Source organism: Camelus dromedarius, chromosome 17 (genome assembly GCF_036321535.1).
Source record: "Camelus dromedarius isolate mCamDro1 chromosome 17, mCamDro1.pat, whole genome shotgun sequence".
NCBI classification, from domain to species: Eukaryota; Metazoa; Chordata; class Mammalia; order Artiodactyla; family Camelidae; genus Camelus; species Camelus dromedarius.
In genome coordinates this window covers 46,543,409-46,558,545 of record NC_087452.1, presented here as the reverse complement: position 1 = coordinate 46,558,545, position 15,137 = coordinate 46,543,409, and the positions used below count along the sequence as shown (strand labels likewise).

At 42.9% G+C, this 15,137-nt stretch overlaps 1 protein-coding gene across 4 annotated transcripts in view; it reads left to right on the top strand.

Annotated features, from left to right (window-relative positions):
* The window catches only part of RBMS3 (RNA binding motif single stranded interacting protein 3), a 919,284-nt gene extending 905,644 nt beyond the window's left edge, over positions 1-13,640 (top strand). For 3 of the 4 annotated variants that reach the window (XM_031469816.2, XM_064496809.1, XM_010977816.3), the window contains 2 exons: positions 3,891-3,971; positions 6,719-6,847. In XM_031469816.2, the coding sequence (XP_031325676.1) occupies positions 3,891-3,971; positions 6,719-6,847 (210 nt within the window). Of the gene's footprint in view, positions 1-3,890; positions 3,972-6,718; positions 6,848-10,202 lie in introns of those variants that run through there. The other variant, XM_031469805.2, reaches the window with a different exon arrangement.
* The last annotated feature ends 1,497 nt before the right edge of the window (positions 13,641-15,137 follow it).

Here is a 15,137-nt window from a genome sequence, read left to right as displayed (position 1 = left end):
ATGTACACAACACAATGAACCGAGCTGATCTCATCTTATACTATAAAATGTTATTAGTTCTCTTCAGAAGAGCAGCATTAAATTAAATTATAAAATAATTTAAACATATAAGGTAGCCCTTCTAGAAGAAAAGTAGGTATTCTGAGCATAAAAGTGAAAATGAAAAATGTATGGAAATGAAATGACAATAAAATGTTAATCAAGTTATTTTTCCGTATTTCTTAATTGGAACACCAAATATTAAAATCCATCTTTTTTTTAAAAAGTTGATATCTATTTTACATGGGAATGATCAGAAGGAAACCCTTAGGACCGTATTTACTTAATTTCAAAAACTAATGAGGGGGAGGGCATAGCTCAAGTGGGACAGCACATGCTTAGCATGCATGAGGTCCTGGGTTCAATCCCCAGCACCTCCTCTAAGAATAAATAAATAAGTATAAACCTAATTACCCCCCCCCAAAAAAAAGATCAGCAAAAGTAATGAGATAAACTACTATATATAAAATAAACAACAAGTTCATACTGTACAGCACAGGGAACTATATTCAATAACTTGTAGTAACTTATGGTGAAAAGAATATATGTATGTTCCTGTATGACTGAAGCACTGTGCTGTGCACCAGAAATTGACACAGCATTGTAAACTGACTGTACTTCAATAAAAATATATATTTAAAAAAAGTAATGAAATAGACTGAAAATTGGGCTGAATCATGGGTCAGAAGAACTGGAGTTTACTCCCAGTGTGACTCAGTTTCTCAGTCTGTAAAACGGGTACACCATCCTGCTTAAATCACAGTGCTGTTCTGAAGAGAAGATGAGTATGAATTTATGCAACAAAAAGTTCAGTTTTGGCCAAGTTCGCGACTTCACAGAATGCCACAGAAGGTGTGAAGATTTACTGATTCAATTTTGCTGAACAGAACACAGATGAGGTTTTGAACAACTCAGAGTCCTTTAAAGAAGCTTAGCTAAGGATCACCCAAAATGCTTTTCATTAACGACACCGCCTGGGAACCCTAGTTTGGCAAGGGAGGTGGGAGACTGAGGCGGATTCGCATGTGAAGTAGTGAGCCTTGCTCTGTATGGCCCTTGCCCCCGGCCCCTGGCCCTAAATCTAGTTCACAGGATGGTCTCCTTCAAGATGCAGACAATGTGGAGCAGGGACGGATGGGAGTGGGGTCCTGCAGATGGCGCCTGTGACCTTGTCTTCTTATGCACAGACACACACACCGACTTATGAAGCCTGACTGCAAACTCTGCAATTACTAGCTCTGGGATAGAAAATACCCAATATCTTGCTAGAATATTGTACATCTTGAAAACTCATGACCAAAGTGTAGGATATGACCCTCGACAGCATCAACTCTATGCTTAGAAAAAGTCATAGTTGGTAAAAATATATCCCCACTAGCTACAAATCTACGAGGATTTTTGATACTTAAAGACATATTTCCTAAAGGATATTATTTAGAGTACCAGTTTTAAGCAAAATGCCTAGGTGCTACCAAAAAAGTTTTACATCTCTGGCTTAATCACCTTTGAGTAGGCTTCTGTAAAATACGATTTCTCAGAGTGTTTTGATTTTATCTCAGTATCAGAGAAGAGGATATATTATGCAGCATTGCTCAAATGCACTGGAACATGGAAAGCTTTTTCTTCTCAGTTGAGCTAACATTCTAAAAAAATACATTGGAGGGAATATTAAATGAAACAATACTTAAAACCTGTATAGCAGAAGCAAAATGCCTGTCAGAAATGGCTAAGGGGCTGTTCTTCCCACCATACTTTCTAGACGAGTGTTGTTGGCAAAGCAGACGCCCACCTTAGGGTTCTAGATGTGAAATAATATTTGCTGAAATGTGACTCCAGAGTTCTGTGCTCGTTTGAAAAATTGATAGCAGTCAGATACCTGAATAATTCTTGCCCACTGAAGAACCCAAGGAGAAGGATGAGGAGAGTGGGCTAAAGGATTTGTTCAAAGGTTGTACGAACTACGGGGTAATGAAATAAATTTCTAGAAAGACTTCAGAATTACTAATGGCTAAGAGGCACACAACATTTGTAACTGGAGTGGAAGGCTTTCTTCTTGTATCCTTTTATTCAGCCATTGAACGATTACTTACAAAGTATCAGGCACCGCGTACTGTGTTGGAAGATGCAGAGACATGTAAAACTTGGCCAGTGCCTTTAGGGAGATGAGAGCCTGGACAATTTGGGTTTTTTTGTTTTTTGTTTTCTGGTGGGTGGAGGTAATTAGGTTTATTTATTCTTGGAGGAGGCACTGGGGATTGAACCCAGGACCTCATGCATGCTAAGCAAGCGCTCTACCACTGAGCTATGCCCTCCCCTCAAGCCTGGACAATTTTAATAGGAGAGTGATGACGGCTTTGAGAGTGCAGAGAACAGTGCAAAGACATCTCCGATAATTTTCAGCTATGAAGCTAAATTAGTAATATTCCCCAAGCCTTGCGAACAATCGCTCCCGGTCCACGGTCCAAGGTTCTTTCCGTACAGATGGGAGTTGCACGTGGGTGTTACCAGCAGCGATGCGCGGGTTCCAGGCAGCAGTTCGGTTTGTTGGGTTTAGGGTTGTTTCGCTACGGCTGTCTCTGTTTTTAGCAAATAGAAACAGCAGGACGGTGCCTCGTTTAGGATGGAGAAGCATTTATCCCAGAGTCCCTCTAGTGCTGTGTTTTTCCATGAATATTCAACAGCAGCAGCTGATGAGCTAATCTCCATTCAGATATTTCCCTTGATTCAGAATGATCGTGCCTCTTGGATACTGAAAGTCCCGATACACGAAAAACACAGTCATTTAGGGTTTGCATAGTGACGCATGGCTTGGATATTTGAACATAGGGAGTTCAGACGAATAAAGGATCACAGGCTTGTGGTTTTCCATAAAGATTGCTCCTCTAAAACTCTGTGAATTGAGAACCCTTGTCTTCCTTAGACAATGCTCGTTCTGAAATTTTGGGATGTTCAAGATTAGAAACTCAGAAATATGGTTGATTTCATAGAAAATTCCATTCTCAAAGAATAGAACTTTGAATTTACGGGGGTCTGTGTATTAGAAATAGTAAGACAGGTCAGACTTTTTACTTATGTAGGTGAGCATATAATTTTTCTGAGGCTCCCTTTTTTTCATTGTAAAAGAACGTGTCATCTCCAACACATAATTTCCCAAGTACTACAACTTAGTGAAAAATGATCTGTTTTATTGCTAACCCGGATGAAGAAAATTTGGAGAATTAAAGGAGTCGACCAGGAGATACTGGCAGTGATGTGAAAGTGGAATGGGGGAAGGGGACAAAAGTGACCTCAAGACTATCTGGAACACTCTGCTTCCTTTATATGTAAACAAGTGATGTGAAAAAATGACCAGATGAGAACACTTCCTAATTCCTAAATATTGCTTACATGATTCCTCTATTTTTGACTTTTTAGTTAGAAATTATGTTTAACCATACGATGATTCATTCATTCAACAAACAATTTGCTGAGAGCCTACTATGTGATCATAGATGTTGGCAACAAAATGGAGGGGGGGAAAAAAAACAGACATCCTCCTGCCCTCATGGCGTTTCTGTTTTAGACGTGGAAGTGACATGTCTGAGATCTGATGGAGAAAGTTCCAAAGGACAGAGGGGTATGGGGAGGGGATGGATTACCTGGTCCTGATACTTACTGGGGAGGTGGCTGCCCTTGGTGCTGAATCAGGAAGTTCCTATGCTGACAGGAACTGCCTTATTTTTGGTCAAAATCGAGTTTCACCCGAATCATGCACTGGGGGGGGGGGGCACACGTCTAAGTCTTGGGTGATACCACTCCTCTGGCTGGCTGCACGCCCAAGTTCACCTGCATTTTTCTTTGATTCCCTCTAGTACATGACTGCCGCGGCTCCCATGCAAGGGACCTACATCCCCCAGTACACGCCCGTGCCTCCGACAGCTGTTTCCATTGAAGTAAGTCTGTCTCTTCTTATAGAAGGAGGTGAGAGCAGATAAATCTCAGCCACATTTACTGTGGTCCACCATAACCCCCACCCCTGCCAAAATCCTTACTTGTGATTTTGGGGGCTGCTCTAAAATTTGAAGTCGCACGCTCGCTGTATGAAAGTGTGCACTTGACTTGAATGCGTCTGGGTTTGGCTTTGCACTCGAGATAAGCTCATTTGCTATACAGTTAGGAGAGGAGTGCCGTTTGCATATCTAGAGAAAAGATCAGAGATCAGATAGCCGCCCCATCAAATGTCAACTACGACTACTCAGAAATGGAGTGGGGGAGGAATTGCAGCTATTTGAATGAGCACTTTCTCTAACGCTTTGCTACTCAAAGAGTGGTCCCCAGGCCAGCATCACGGGCATCACCTGAGAGCCTGTTAGAAATGCAGACTCTCAGACCCCACCCGGACATACTGAATCAGAATTTGCTCTCTAACAAGATCCCTCAGGGATCGAGGTGCACATTAAAATTGGACAGGGATTGGCTAGAGCACTGGTTCTCCAATTTTTCTGCCTACTGAAATTATTTCAAGACCTTTAAAAAAAAAATAGTGATGCCCAGGTCCTACTGCCAGAGAGTCTGATGGAGTCTTGGATATGGACTGGACATCGGGATGGGAAAAGCCGCCAGGCGATTCTAATGTGTACCAAAGACAAAGAACCACTGCTCTAGCAAATGAACCTTGCCAGGTCTGTGGCATCCTTACAGACAAAAAAGGAGAAGTTGTACCACTCTTACTGCTATGGAAACCACAAATGATAAAGTCATGGTGTCCTTAATGGAATCCTTGCCCCTTCTTTCTCTCTTTCCATTGGGCTGGATCCATTTCCTCTACACATTATTTTATTGGATACACAGGAAAGGAGGGGGCACAGAGCTCTGTGGATGGTGGGGAAACACTTAGAAGTATGTACTTCTCTCTGGTTCTAGCCATGATTGTTTCTCACCCCTTCCCCTGATACACATTTGCTGCTATGGTCACGGTACATCTCTCCCATCAGCCAGGACTCCTCTGGAGTTCCCGCCACTGCTCCTCCGTGAGTTGGTCAGCCAACTCATGTTGGTACCACTCAGCGTGGAAGACCGCCGTGACTCCTCCAACCTCTGGAGTTCCAGAGGTCGGGTGAGGTCTGCACAGACCAACTTGGATCTTCTGAAATGCTTGTCTGTTTGCTTGTTTGGGGTGTGTGACAAATGTTTGCTGGTACCAAGGTTTAGGAAACACGGACACTTCAGAGGACACTATCATGTAATTTAGGAAACCAAGGAGGTCCAATTTTTAAATCTTTCATATGTGTTCCAGACCTGTGGGCCCCAAAGAGTATGTCAGTATTAAGGAGGTTTCAATAGGCTTTTCAGGATTTCAAGAATATGTGATTAAAACAAATTCTTTGCTATATTTAGCTATCAAAATCCATCTGGGCCCTGAGAAAATTATGAGCCTAGACAATGTAGGCACTTAAGCTAAATCTCTGCCATATACGCTCCTTTCTCTATCTCTGCACCAAATGTGTGTTCTTACTACAGAATCTGAGCATTTTGATGACTATAAAATAAAAAGACACATTTTCCAATGTTGGTTATTGGGAACAGTCTAATGACAGTTAAACTTGGAATTTAAAAAGAAGTATTTCACAAAGAATTACATAAGTATACCCTGAGATATTGCCTTGAATCTGTGCTTATAAAGAAAAGCACTGATTCATTTTCTAGGTAAAAACACTCATTGGAAATTCACTGATACCCACACAAGACACAAGTAAATGCTGGTGGGAAGTTCAGAAAAATGCACAATACCAAATAAATTAGGGGAAAAAAAAGAGATTGAATTAAGAAAGGGCTGAATTTCAGATTCTGAGGAACAATTTCAGGGATCTTTTCTTAGGGACAGAGAGTTGACCGAGAACATTTGAAATCCTACAGCCCTGCAGATGTCCAAGGTAAAACCAGGAGAATGTATTCAGTTAGACTCCCTCCTTAGGCCTGCTCACTACCAAATAAAACCATCTAGGCCTCTCTCAGAAGCAAGCATACATCCCTAATGATGACCATCTGCAGAAAGCCTTTCTTGTTGGCATCTGGGAGACACAAGAGAGATTAAAAGGGTGAGGGGAGGAGCAAATCAAAATTAAGGATGCTTCTTTCTTTTTCTGAAACCTCTAAAGGAATTCCAGTTCTTGTCAAGAAAAATGGAAATAATTCAATAAAGCAAGTCAAGTTGCAGAAGGGAAAGCCTACTGAACAGTGTTCTTTCCAAAGAATCCCAAGCTTTGAGGTAGATTTTTCACTAAGCTCAGAATCCCTTATTTTGCCAGATCACTGAAACAGGGCACCAGGCTCTACCCCAGGAAAATGCTCAAGAATCCAAGTTTTTATAGGGGTCCTGCGTGAATGTTTGGATTCATACATCATGATTTAGTGTGGCTGTATGCAACCATGGTTTAAAAGTTCAAACATTGGGCGAAATGATTTTCTGCCCATTTGACTGCTCCAGGGACTTTTGATGGCAAGACTTCTTGGTGACACTCTGAGATAAATTTCACAGCCCTTATCCAAATGGGCTCTGTGGTTTTCCTCCGAGTACTTCTTGTGGCTTTATGCAGCTGAGTGCACCTCTGCTTAAGCCTGACGTATTTCCTATAGTCCACCTGCAGGAAGCGCTTCTGCCAAAGCCAACAAGGCTTCTGTGTTCTTTTCGCCTCTGTAGGGTGTCGTTGCTGATACCTCTCCCCAGACAGTGGCGCCTTCATCCCAGGACACGAGTGGTCAGCAGCAGATAGCAGTGGACGCGTCCAACGAACATGCACCCGCATACTCTTACCAACAGTCCAAGTAAGTCCGGGCTGCGCTGAGCGCGTTCCCTCCAGGTCAGCACTCTGGACAGCACTCTCTCCTACTGCATCGGTTAGCTTTCGCTGCGGAACAGACCATCCCAAACGTAGTGATGAACATTTATTTCGTTCACGATTCTGTGGGTTGGAATTTGGGCTGACCTCAGGTAGAATGGTTCTCCTCGTCTTGACCAGACTTTCTTGAGCATCTGGGCACAGCGGCTGAGCATCTTCACAGTTCTGCTTCTGGGTGTTACTTGTCTGCTGGTTGAGTGACAGAAGCCTTGAGCCATGTGTGGCTGGTCCCGTGCAGGCTCATTCCTGGGGATGTCTCAGAATTCAGAGAATAGCAAAAGAGGAGGCCCAACTGACTAGCATTTTTTCAATTCTGTTTGGGACTCATTTGCTTCTGCCCCATAGGTCAAAGCAAATTGTATGGCTAAGCCCAGAGTTAATACAAGAATTCACTACCCAAAGGCTTAGATACGGAGAGGAGCATTGTGGCCATTTAACTACTAAAATATTCTACAGTATATATTTTTGGAGAAACTCCAATATTTCCACTTGAAACTAGATGGTGAGCCTGCATTTTGGTCTCAGTGCCTTCATTCTTAAGTGAAGAGAGTAACTCTCCTCAGCAAGGTTGCTTTGAACACACCTAGTAAAACAGTTTATGAAAGAGTATCATAAAATATGAAACAACATGGAGTAGAGTCTTATTTAGGAATTAAGTGGCAAAGCCAAAATCAGGGAGTCAGAATAACTATTGAAAATCCTTACATCACTTTGAAAGTGAAGTCAGTTGGCTTGGTGTTGAGTAATCACGTAGACTAAAATTTGAGAGGTTTTGATCGAAACCAAAGGAATTAACAAAAGCTCAGTCTGTACAGAGACGTCTTGTCACAGGCACGATTCCACTTGGTAGATAACAGTCAAAGCCCTGGTGACCAGAGAATTCCCAAAACAGTCTTCCTGTTTGCACAGTGTTGCTCCATTTCTTGATCGCCATTTTTTCTTTCCTCTCAATACACATTTCGAGATTTGTTTGTTGTCCAAATGGAGGCTTCTGTGTGTGGTTTAGGTTCTGAAGTCAGTCCTCCAGATTAAATGTGCTAGAACGTGACTTAACCTTACAAATACAAGGTACTATTACTACTATTACTAATACTATCATTATTACTACTACATAGTAACTTTCAAGAAATATCTATAGTGAATAAGCATTTTTGGTTTTTTAATCACATTGAACAATACGGGAGTCCCCACCACTCTGTTCCAAGCATACTGGAATTTTTTTTTTTTCAGTCTGTTCAGTGAGTTAACATGTGAGAAGGGAACAGAGATTAGCTACGTGGAAGCACAATGAGATACACTCATGGGAGGTGAGAGGCACTATGTGGCCAGAAGCATCTGTCAAGGCTTGGGGAGTAGGTGAAACTGACTTTGGTTGTTTCAAAGCATAATGAGGAAATGAGTGATCCTGGACCCTTCCTGCTAACAGTTTAGTGATGCCTGGATAAATAGAAACGATGCTTTTATCCATCCAGGCAACAACGATTGGTTAAGTGCCTGCTGTGTGACAGGCAGTACTCCAGATGCTAAGGAAGGGCCCGTGAAAGAGACAGTGCCTCCCCCACGCCCGTGGAGTTTGCTTCCTACTAGGAGTTGACTCACAATCAGTGGATCAACTAGCAAATGATCAAAAAGAAAAGAATCGCAAAGTAGACCATCGAGAAGTATTCTGTGATAAAAAGTGGCTGGATAAATACCTAAGATTTGGTATCAGGGAAGGTCTCTCCTATAGGCCTGGATCTGAAAGATAATTACAAGCTAATCTTGGAAAGATTTAGAGAAAAAGCATTCTAGGTAGAAGAAACAGGAAGTTCAGAAGTCCAGAGGCGGGGACTTGAGGCTGGAATGTGGTGAACTAGAGGGGAGAGTTACAGGAGATAAAGTCAAACAGGCCAGCTCTTATCGAGCCTCCGGTCCTTGGATACTTGGCTGTGTAGAGAGTAAGCAGCCTCAGTTTTGTTATAAGAGAGCTACAAAACCTTTGGAGGGTTTAAAGAGACAGAATGACAGGATTGGATTTATATTTGATGGTTCTATTGCCCATGGAGGCTGAGTGTGGAGGGATGTGTTTCAAGCATGGCTTTTGAGATACAACCCCTCCTTTCTTCCAGCTGTCCAGAACCCCCTCTTCTCCCCGCCTGATTAAATCAGCCTTAGCTGCCCCCACTTGTCAGCCCACAGTGAGATTCTCTCTTCTTTCTCAAGGTTGTCGCCCTCTTTCATGGTCCCTGTATGATGTGGTGGGGGTAGGGGTAACCCGCCTGACCCAGAGAGAGCATCCCTGCCTCTGATGGGTTCCAGCGGGGGTCTCCCCCTCCCCCTCCCCACTCAGGTCCAGTATCACGTGTAGTACCCATCATCATGCCAGATCCTACGCTCTGACACCGGATCCCTGCCCTCAAGGGTTCACAGTCTGGTAGGGGCTTAGATCTCCATGTACACAGGGCACGTACACTGCAAGGAAGTCAGCGAACAGGGTCTTCTGAAAATGTGCTATAGTCCTAAGAGAAGGCAATGCATTTAATGTCTCTTGGCTGGGTAAGCTTTGGTGGAGGTTGTGCCAACTGGAACCAGGTCTTACAAGAAGTTAAGGGCTGCTGCAGGTGGGGTCACAGCTTGACCAAAGTTCAGTGTTTCTTTGAGAAGTGGATACAGCAGCAGAATAGTGTAAACAAGCAGACTGGACCCAGGTTCTACTACCAGGTGCCGTGCTGGGGTGTTTGGGCAGCTTTTCCCTTGCTCTGCAAATGCTCTTCCAGCCGAAGTAAACAATGGACTTGGAAGAAACGGAAACAGACAATCCAGTCATTGCAATGACGCAGACAAGAGGGAACAGAGATCTGAAGGAAGAGGGCGAGGGTCATGGTGGGGGTGGGGGGTGGGGCGGATGGAAATAAGGAAAAAGGGAAACAGGACTTGGAAATTCCAAGCAACGTGATGGCGTTACCGATAACCACAAACAGAGGCGAAATAAAAGCCAGGAGGGTCTGATTTGTGGAGAGAGACTAGGAATGTAATGAGCCTTATAATGAGTCCATCCCAAGAAGCTTTATTCCTGGAAATATTTGAGGAAGTCTGAGTCTGACCACATGAAACTGTGTGTCTGAATGTGTTTAAAACCATGGTTACACCACGGTTATATGCCTTGAGCCATGGATGCTTGCGGTTGAGCTTTCCACAGATAATAAATGTCAGGGAAAGAAACCCTCCATCCTGTCTCCTCATAGTAGTAAAAACTATGGGAAGGGGTTTCCTGGTTTGAAGGAATTTTCTTTTGCACTCACGCAGGAACGTGTGTTACAGGATGTTCCACAGGGCGTGCTGCTTGCTGCAACAAGCCAGAGATGAAAGCACCCTGGAACGTGGAACATTCCAAATGGGTGACTTGTGAAAACCACTCACACTGCCTTGCGGACATTTCTGTAAACCTGGAGAAAATGTTTAACAGGTCCTGTTTATATTCTCAACTTCCTCTCTTTGACATGCTGCAAAATGCTGGGCGCTTTTGACTCGAAACAACAACAGTGAAGCCTTGAATGAAAACAAAGGTGATGTCCTAAGACAAATAAATCGGTGGAGGAGAATCGCTTCAGAAATTTTTTTAAAAGGAAGAAATTCATGGGACTCTACCCAAGTTTTTAATCAGTTTCAGCCCTGGGAAGCTGACCCGTGTCATGGTTAAGACATGAGATTCTACAGAACAATTCAAGGAAGACACTGGGTCATGTAAATACCTGGCTCCTTTTTCTTCCGTAACATCACTGGGAAAAGCTTGAAGGATGCAGGAACGCCCACGGAGACATTTATTAAGAAACATTCATTAAAAAGGCAGGCACGAATCAATTTATACGGCTTGCTCTGTTCACTTTGATAAAGTCCCAGCTCCCTTTTTTTTCAGTAATTGGAACACAATTAACATGAAAAATGAAGTTAGATTTGACCAAAATTTTCTAGAGGTAGGACTATGTTATCCTTATAGAGAAATTGACTTTATGACGGAACAAATCTACTTGCTTTGGGATTAAGCCACGAGCAAGATCCCTAAAGTTACAGGCACAGACTTCCCGACATTTTTATTCTATCTTTCCTGTTTGGTGTGGAGCGGAGAGCATCCCTAATACTTTAGCCAAAGCATGTTATCCTGAACACCCCAAATTTCACCAATGGGAGCTCATTTCTGGCTACGTCATGCTAATTAGCAGGGCACTGCTATTCATCAGGGCACTGGTTTCCAACGCTCATCATGCTAATTGAGATGTGGATAGTTTAAAGTGCTCAGTACCAACCTCTGGCCTTTCTCAGTAAATGGCAGCTGACCCCCTGTGGGGCGTGACATCCTGACGAGGGCTGCTGAGTGCCTCTGAAAAGTAGCTTAACCCATCCCACGTACTTTTAATACCATAATGTCCATACTGAAGGTATTTTAAAGTAAATAACAGACATCACAACAGTAGGTAGCAGGACAAAAGTTTGAGAAATATTAGGAGCACGCTGAGGAACAAGAAGGTTATATGCAGAATCATGGGTCAGCAAATATGTTAATACTCCAAATTCCACTTCCGGAGCTAAGAAGCAGGTCTTCCCATTTTGTATTCATGCTTTCCCGTGCCCCTCCGCACGACCATTTTTAAAAGAGGACATTAATGCAAAAAGGACCCCAGAGGATTACTCTTATCCCAAAAGGTGGATATGATACTTGTGGTCTATTTTGGAAGTTGTTTGGAAATTCCAATTCCTGTCTGAATTATTCTCAGCTTTTTCTCTGCGATATTTAGGAAATTTAAAATGACTAGGACTTAAGAGGGGGAGGGTGTAGCTCAGTGGTAGAGCACATGCTTAGCAGGCACGAAGTCCCAGGTTCAATCCCCGGTACCTCCATTAAAAAAAAAAAAAAAAGAAAAGATAAATAAATAATAAACCTAAAACCTCCCCTGCAAAAAAGGATAAAATACTAGACTTTAAAAAGAAAAAAAAAATAGAGAAAAAAAGAGTAAGAAAAATGAAAGTTAAAGAAAATAACAACTAGGATTTGAAAAGTATGAGTGAAGCAAAGTTACAGTCTAATGTGCAAAGATCCAAAGTCAAAGTCCATCTTTGCCCCTTAGCGGTTGTCACTCAACAAGCCTCCCTCACTTCTTTAAAGAGAGATTAGATCAGTGCTCTCCAAAGAGTGGGAACGGCCTCCAGTGCTGCAGGAGGATTTGCCACCCTTCCCTGCAATTGGGGCGGGGAGGGGCGGTGCTGGGAAACCCCACTTTACCATCAATAACAAGCTTTCTGAACTGCCGCTCCTTCGAAGCCCTTCAATTGCTAACGACCAGGACCTCCTAGAAGGCCAGATGGATCCTCACTTCCCTGAAAGACTAGAGTGTGTACCGCCCTCCTCCTTTAGAAAGCTAAGACAAAAAAAAAAAAAAAAAAAAAAAAAAAAAAAAAAATTTTAAATTACTAAAGGACTGTAACAAAATCTTCATTGTCATCATGATGATGATTTTGACACTAATTTAAAAGATTACATTTGTTCAAAGACAATTTTTTCCTGTTGGTCTCCTTTGTTGGTGTGCTGGGGTCACGTTTAGTTTACTGTGGGTCATCCGGGGGTGGGGGTACAGTGCGCAGTTCCCCCCACACTCTGCACCACACTGTCCATCTTCTCAGGTGGCATCATGGGAAGCTAACCTGTCAGGAATGACACTGGGGAGGGAATACTGCGTCCTTAGATGGTCCCTGAAACTTCTTTTCACCCAGAAGTCTAGAATTCTAAGACGATGATTTGCTACTTTATAAACTATTTGCTCTGCTTCCTGGGGGGCGGGGAGGATGTGAGCATTCAAAATGACTCTGTGATCTTATATTCCGTCAAAGTCCTAGTCTTCCAACATTCACGCTGACCCTGGAAGGCCCTTGTCTCAACCCCCGTGTGGCTACGTCTGTTTACTCTTCAGATCTGCCCTGGCTACCTGAACCGTCCTGACAGTGATTGCCTAAACATCATCAGGATATTAATGATGAGCAAACATTATGTCCTTGTTACCATCCTTATGCGTCCTTTAAGCTCATGAGCAGTAATTCATTTTCTTCACACAGTACTTTACAGTCTGCAAATGATTTTCACCATCATCATCTCATTCACACGAACTGCTCTTTTTAAGCTGCAACTCATTTTATTTTTAAACGAGTCCCCCTGTCCAACGTAAAACATTTTCGTTGCTCCTGAGCACAGCCTCGACAATTTTGAAGCCTTCTATTCTGATGAACGTCAGTGCATTCCATAAGCATTTATGTAAAGCTGCACTGTCATCCTTAATTTGGGGCAGAGAATGTGGACCGGAGGGATTTCAGTTCTATTTAAGTAGCAGCTCCCTTCCCCTGCAAACTTCAGCTAGCCACCATGAAGATGTCAAGTACGGCCACTTACTTCTCATCTGTTTTCATAGAGCAACCAGATCACTCGAAGGCTCAAGCGAGTGACGGGAGAAGGCTCTTGGAAACATTTGTGTAAGGTGATAACACTTGAAAGGCTCTCCAGCCTCGCTCATAAATACAGATGCCTTGAGATCGGGGCACACGGCAGACCTTAGCAGGGTGTGTGATCACGCACACACACACACACAAAATTGTGTTCCCATAACAGGATAGATTTTTAGCGGAGCAAATCTACACTTTGCAAAGGTATACAGTGAGATCAAATGTATATCATAGTTCCCACGACTACGACTACTAAAATTTCCCTTATTTTTGATGTTCTTCTGAAAATGTGTATTGCTTTTATTCTTAAAAGGAACCCCACTTTTCTTGCATAACACTGAAAAATATATGTACTTCTAGAGACAAACTATTGGTATAAAAATGGAAATATTTAATCTATCAACTGGTTGATATCAACCAGTTGCTTTCTTTACATGATTCCAAGAATAAGTTAAGCAGGTTTCTAAGAGCCGACCTGACTCCTGTGAGGGCTTTTTGCAAACTAGGGAAAGGAACCCCCACCTCTGGGTCATCCCAGGCTAACTGGCATATAGTTCGAAACACTGTCGAGGACTTTTGTGAATTTGAATAAAGCCAACTTGCTCGGGGCAGATGCCGCCCTGAGCCAGTGCACACAGCTTGGGGAACAGACTGTGGGCTGGAATTCACCCCCACGCACCCCTTCAGCCATGCATCCTGTCCAGTGAAACACCTGGACAGCTCTCTCCAGCAACCCTGAGGTTTTGTTACTAAATTAAGCAACTGAGCCTCAGAAGAACCTGCAGAGCACAAAGGAAGACACCTTCATCTAAATATGACCTCCAGATAGTTTTAAGAATCTTCTTTTTAAAACACACCCCTGAAATTATTTAGCCAAAGTCTAATCTGTGGCTGGAAGAGCTAAGAGAAAAGATCAAGCCATCTGAAGCTCGACCCTGCAACAGAGATGGGGTGGAAACAGAAGACATCACGTGGGCTGGGCCAGGCAAAGTGGCTTATCAGAGAAATGGCTTTTATCTAGTTAAACACCTATTATATGCATCTCATTCTGGCCGACTCCTGGAGAGTAAAAAGCAGAAATAGAATAGAGCCCCTGCTGTCAAAAATTTAAATCCTTGTTGAGATGATGAGCAAGAAAGAAAAGAAGGGAGAAAGTCAACAAAACTTCAAGGCTCTCTTCCCCATCTTACATATTTTCATAGACCGTAAGCTTATGGGACTGTATTTGGCGAGCACCAGGAGGTAACATGCAATCCATTATTATCATATGATAAACCATATGTATCCTGGTTATAATACACTACAGGTCACATTATAATCCATCTGTATCCATTATAATCCAGATGTATCCTGGGTACCTGGTAGGGGCGCATAGATTTGTTGACTGAGTTTGTGATGAATCCCATGGAAGTTCTAAAAGGACAGAGTTACTCAAAGAATGTCTGGGCGAGCTAGAACGTAAGCCAGGCATCGAAGAAGACGTTCCATGAACATAGTGCACCTGGCTTCTCTAGGTATGCTTCTCGTATTTACAACTTCAGCATTGAAGGATGTTCTTGATTGATTCGCCACGGTATTTAACACGAACCAGCTCTGCAGCTCAAATATGTATTTGTGTGAAAGGGGCAGAATCTGGCAGCCTCACAGGCTTGTACCACTTTCTTGGCGACTCTATTGCATTGAAGGAGCTCGGTGGCTTTTCAAGAGTGCTCGCTGGAAACCAGCGCAGAAGGTGATTTCAAAGTTGCTTTGCTC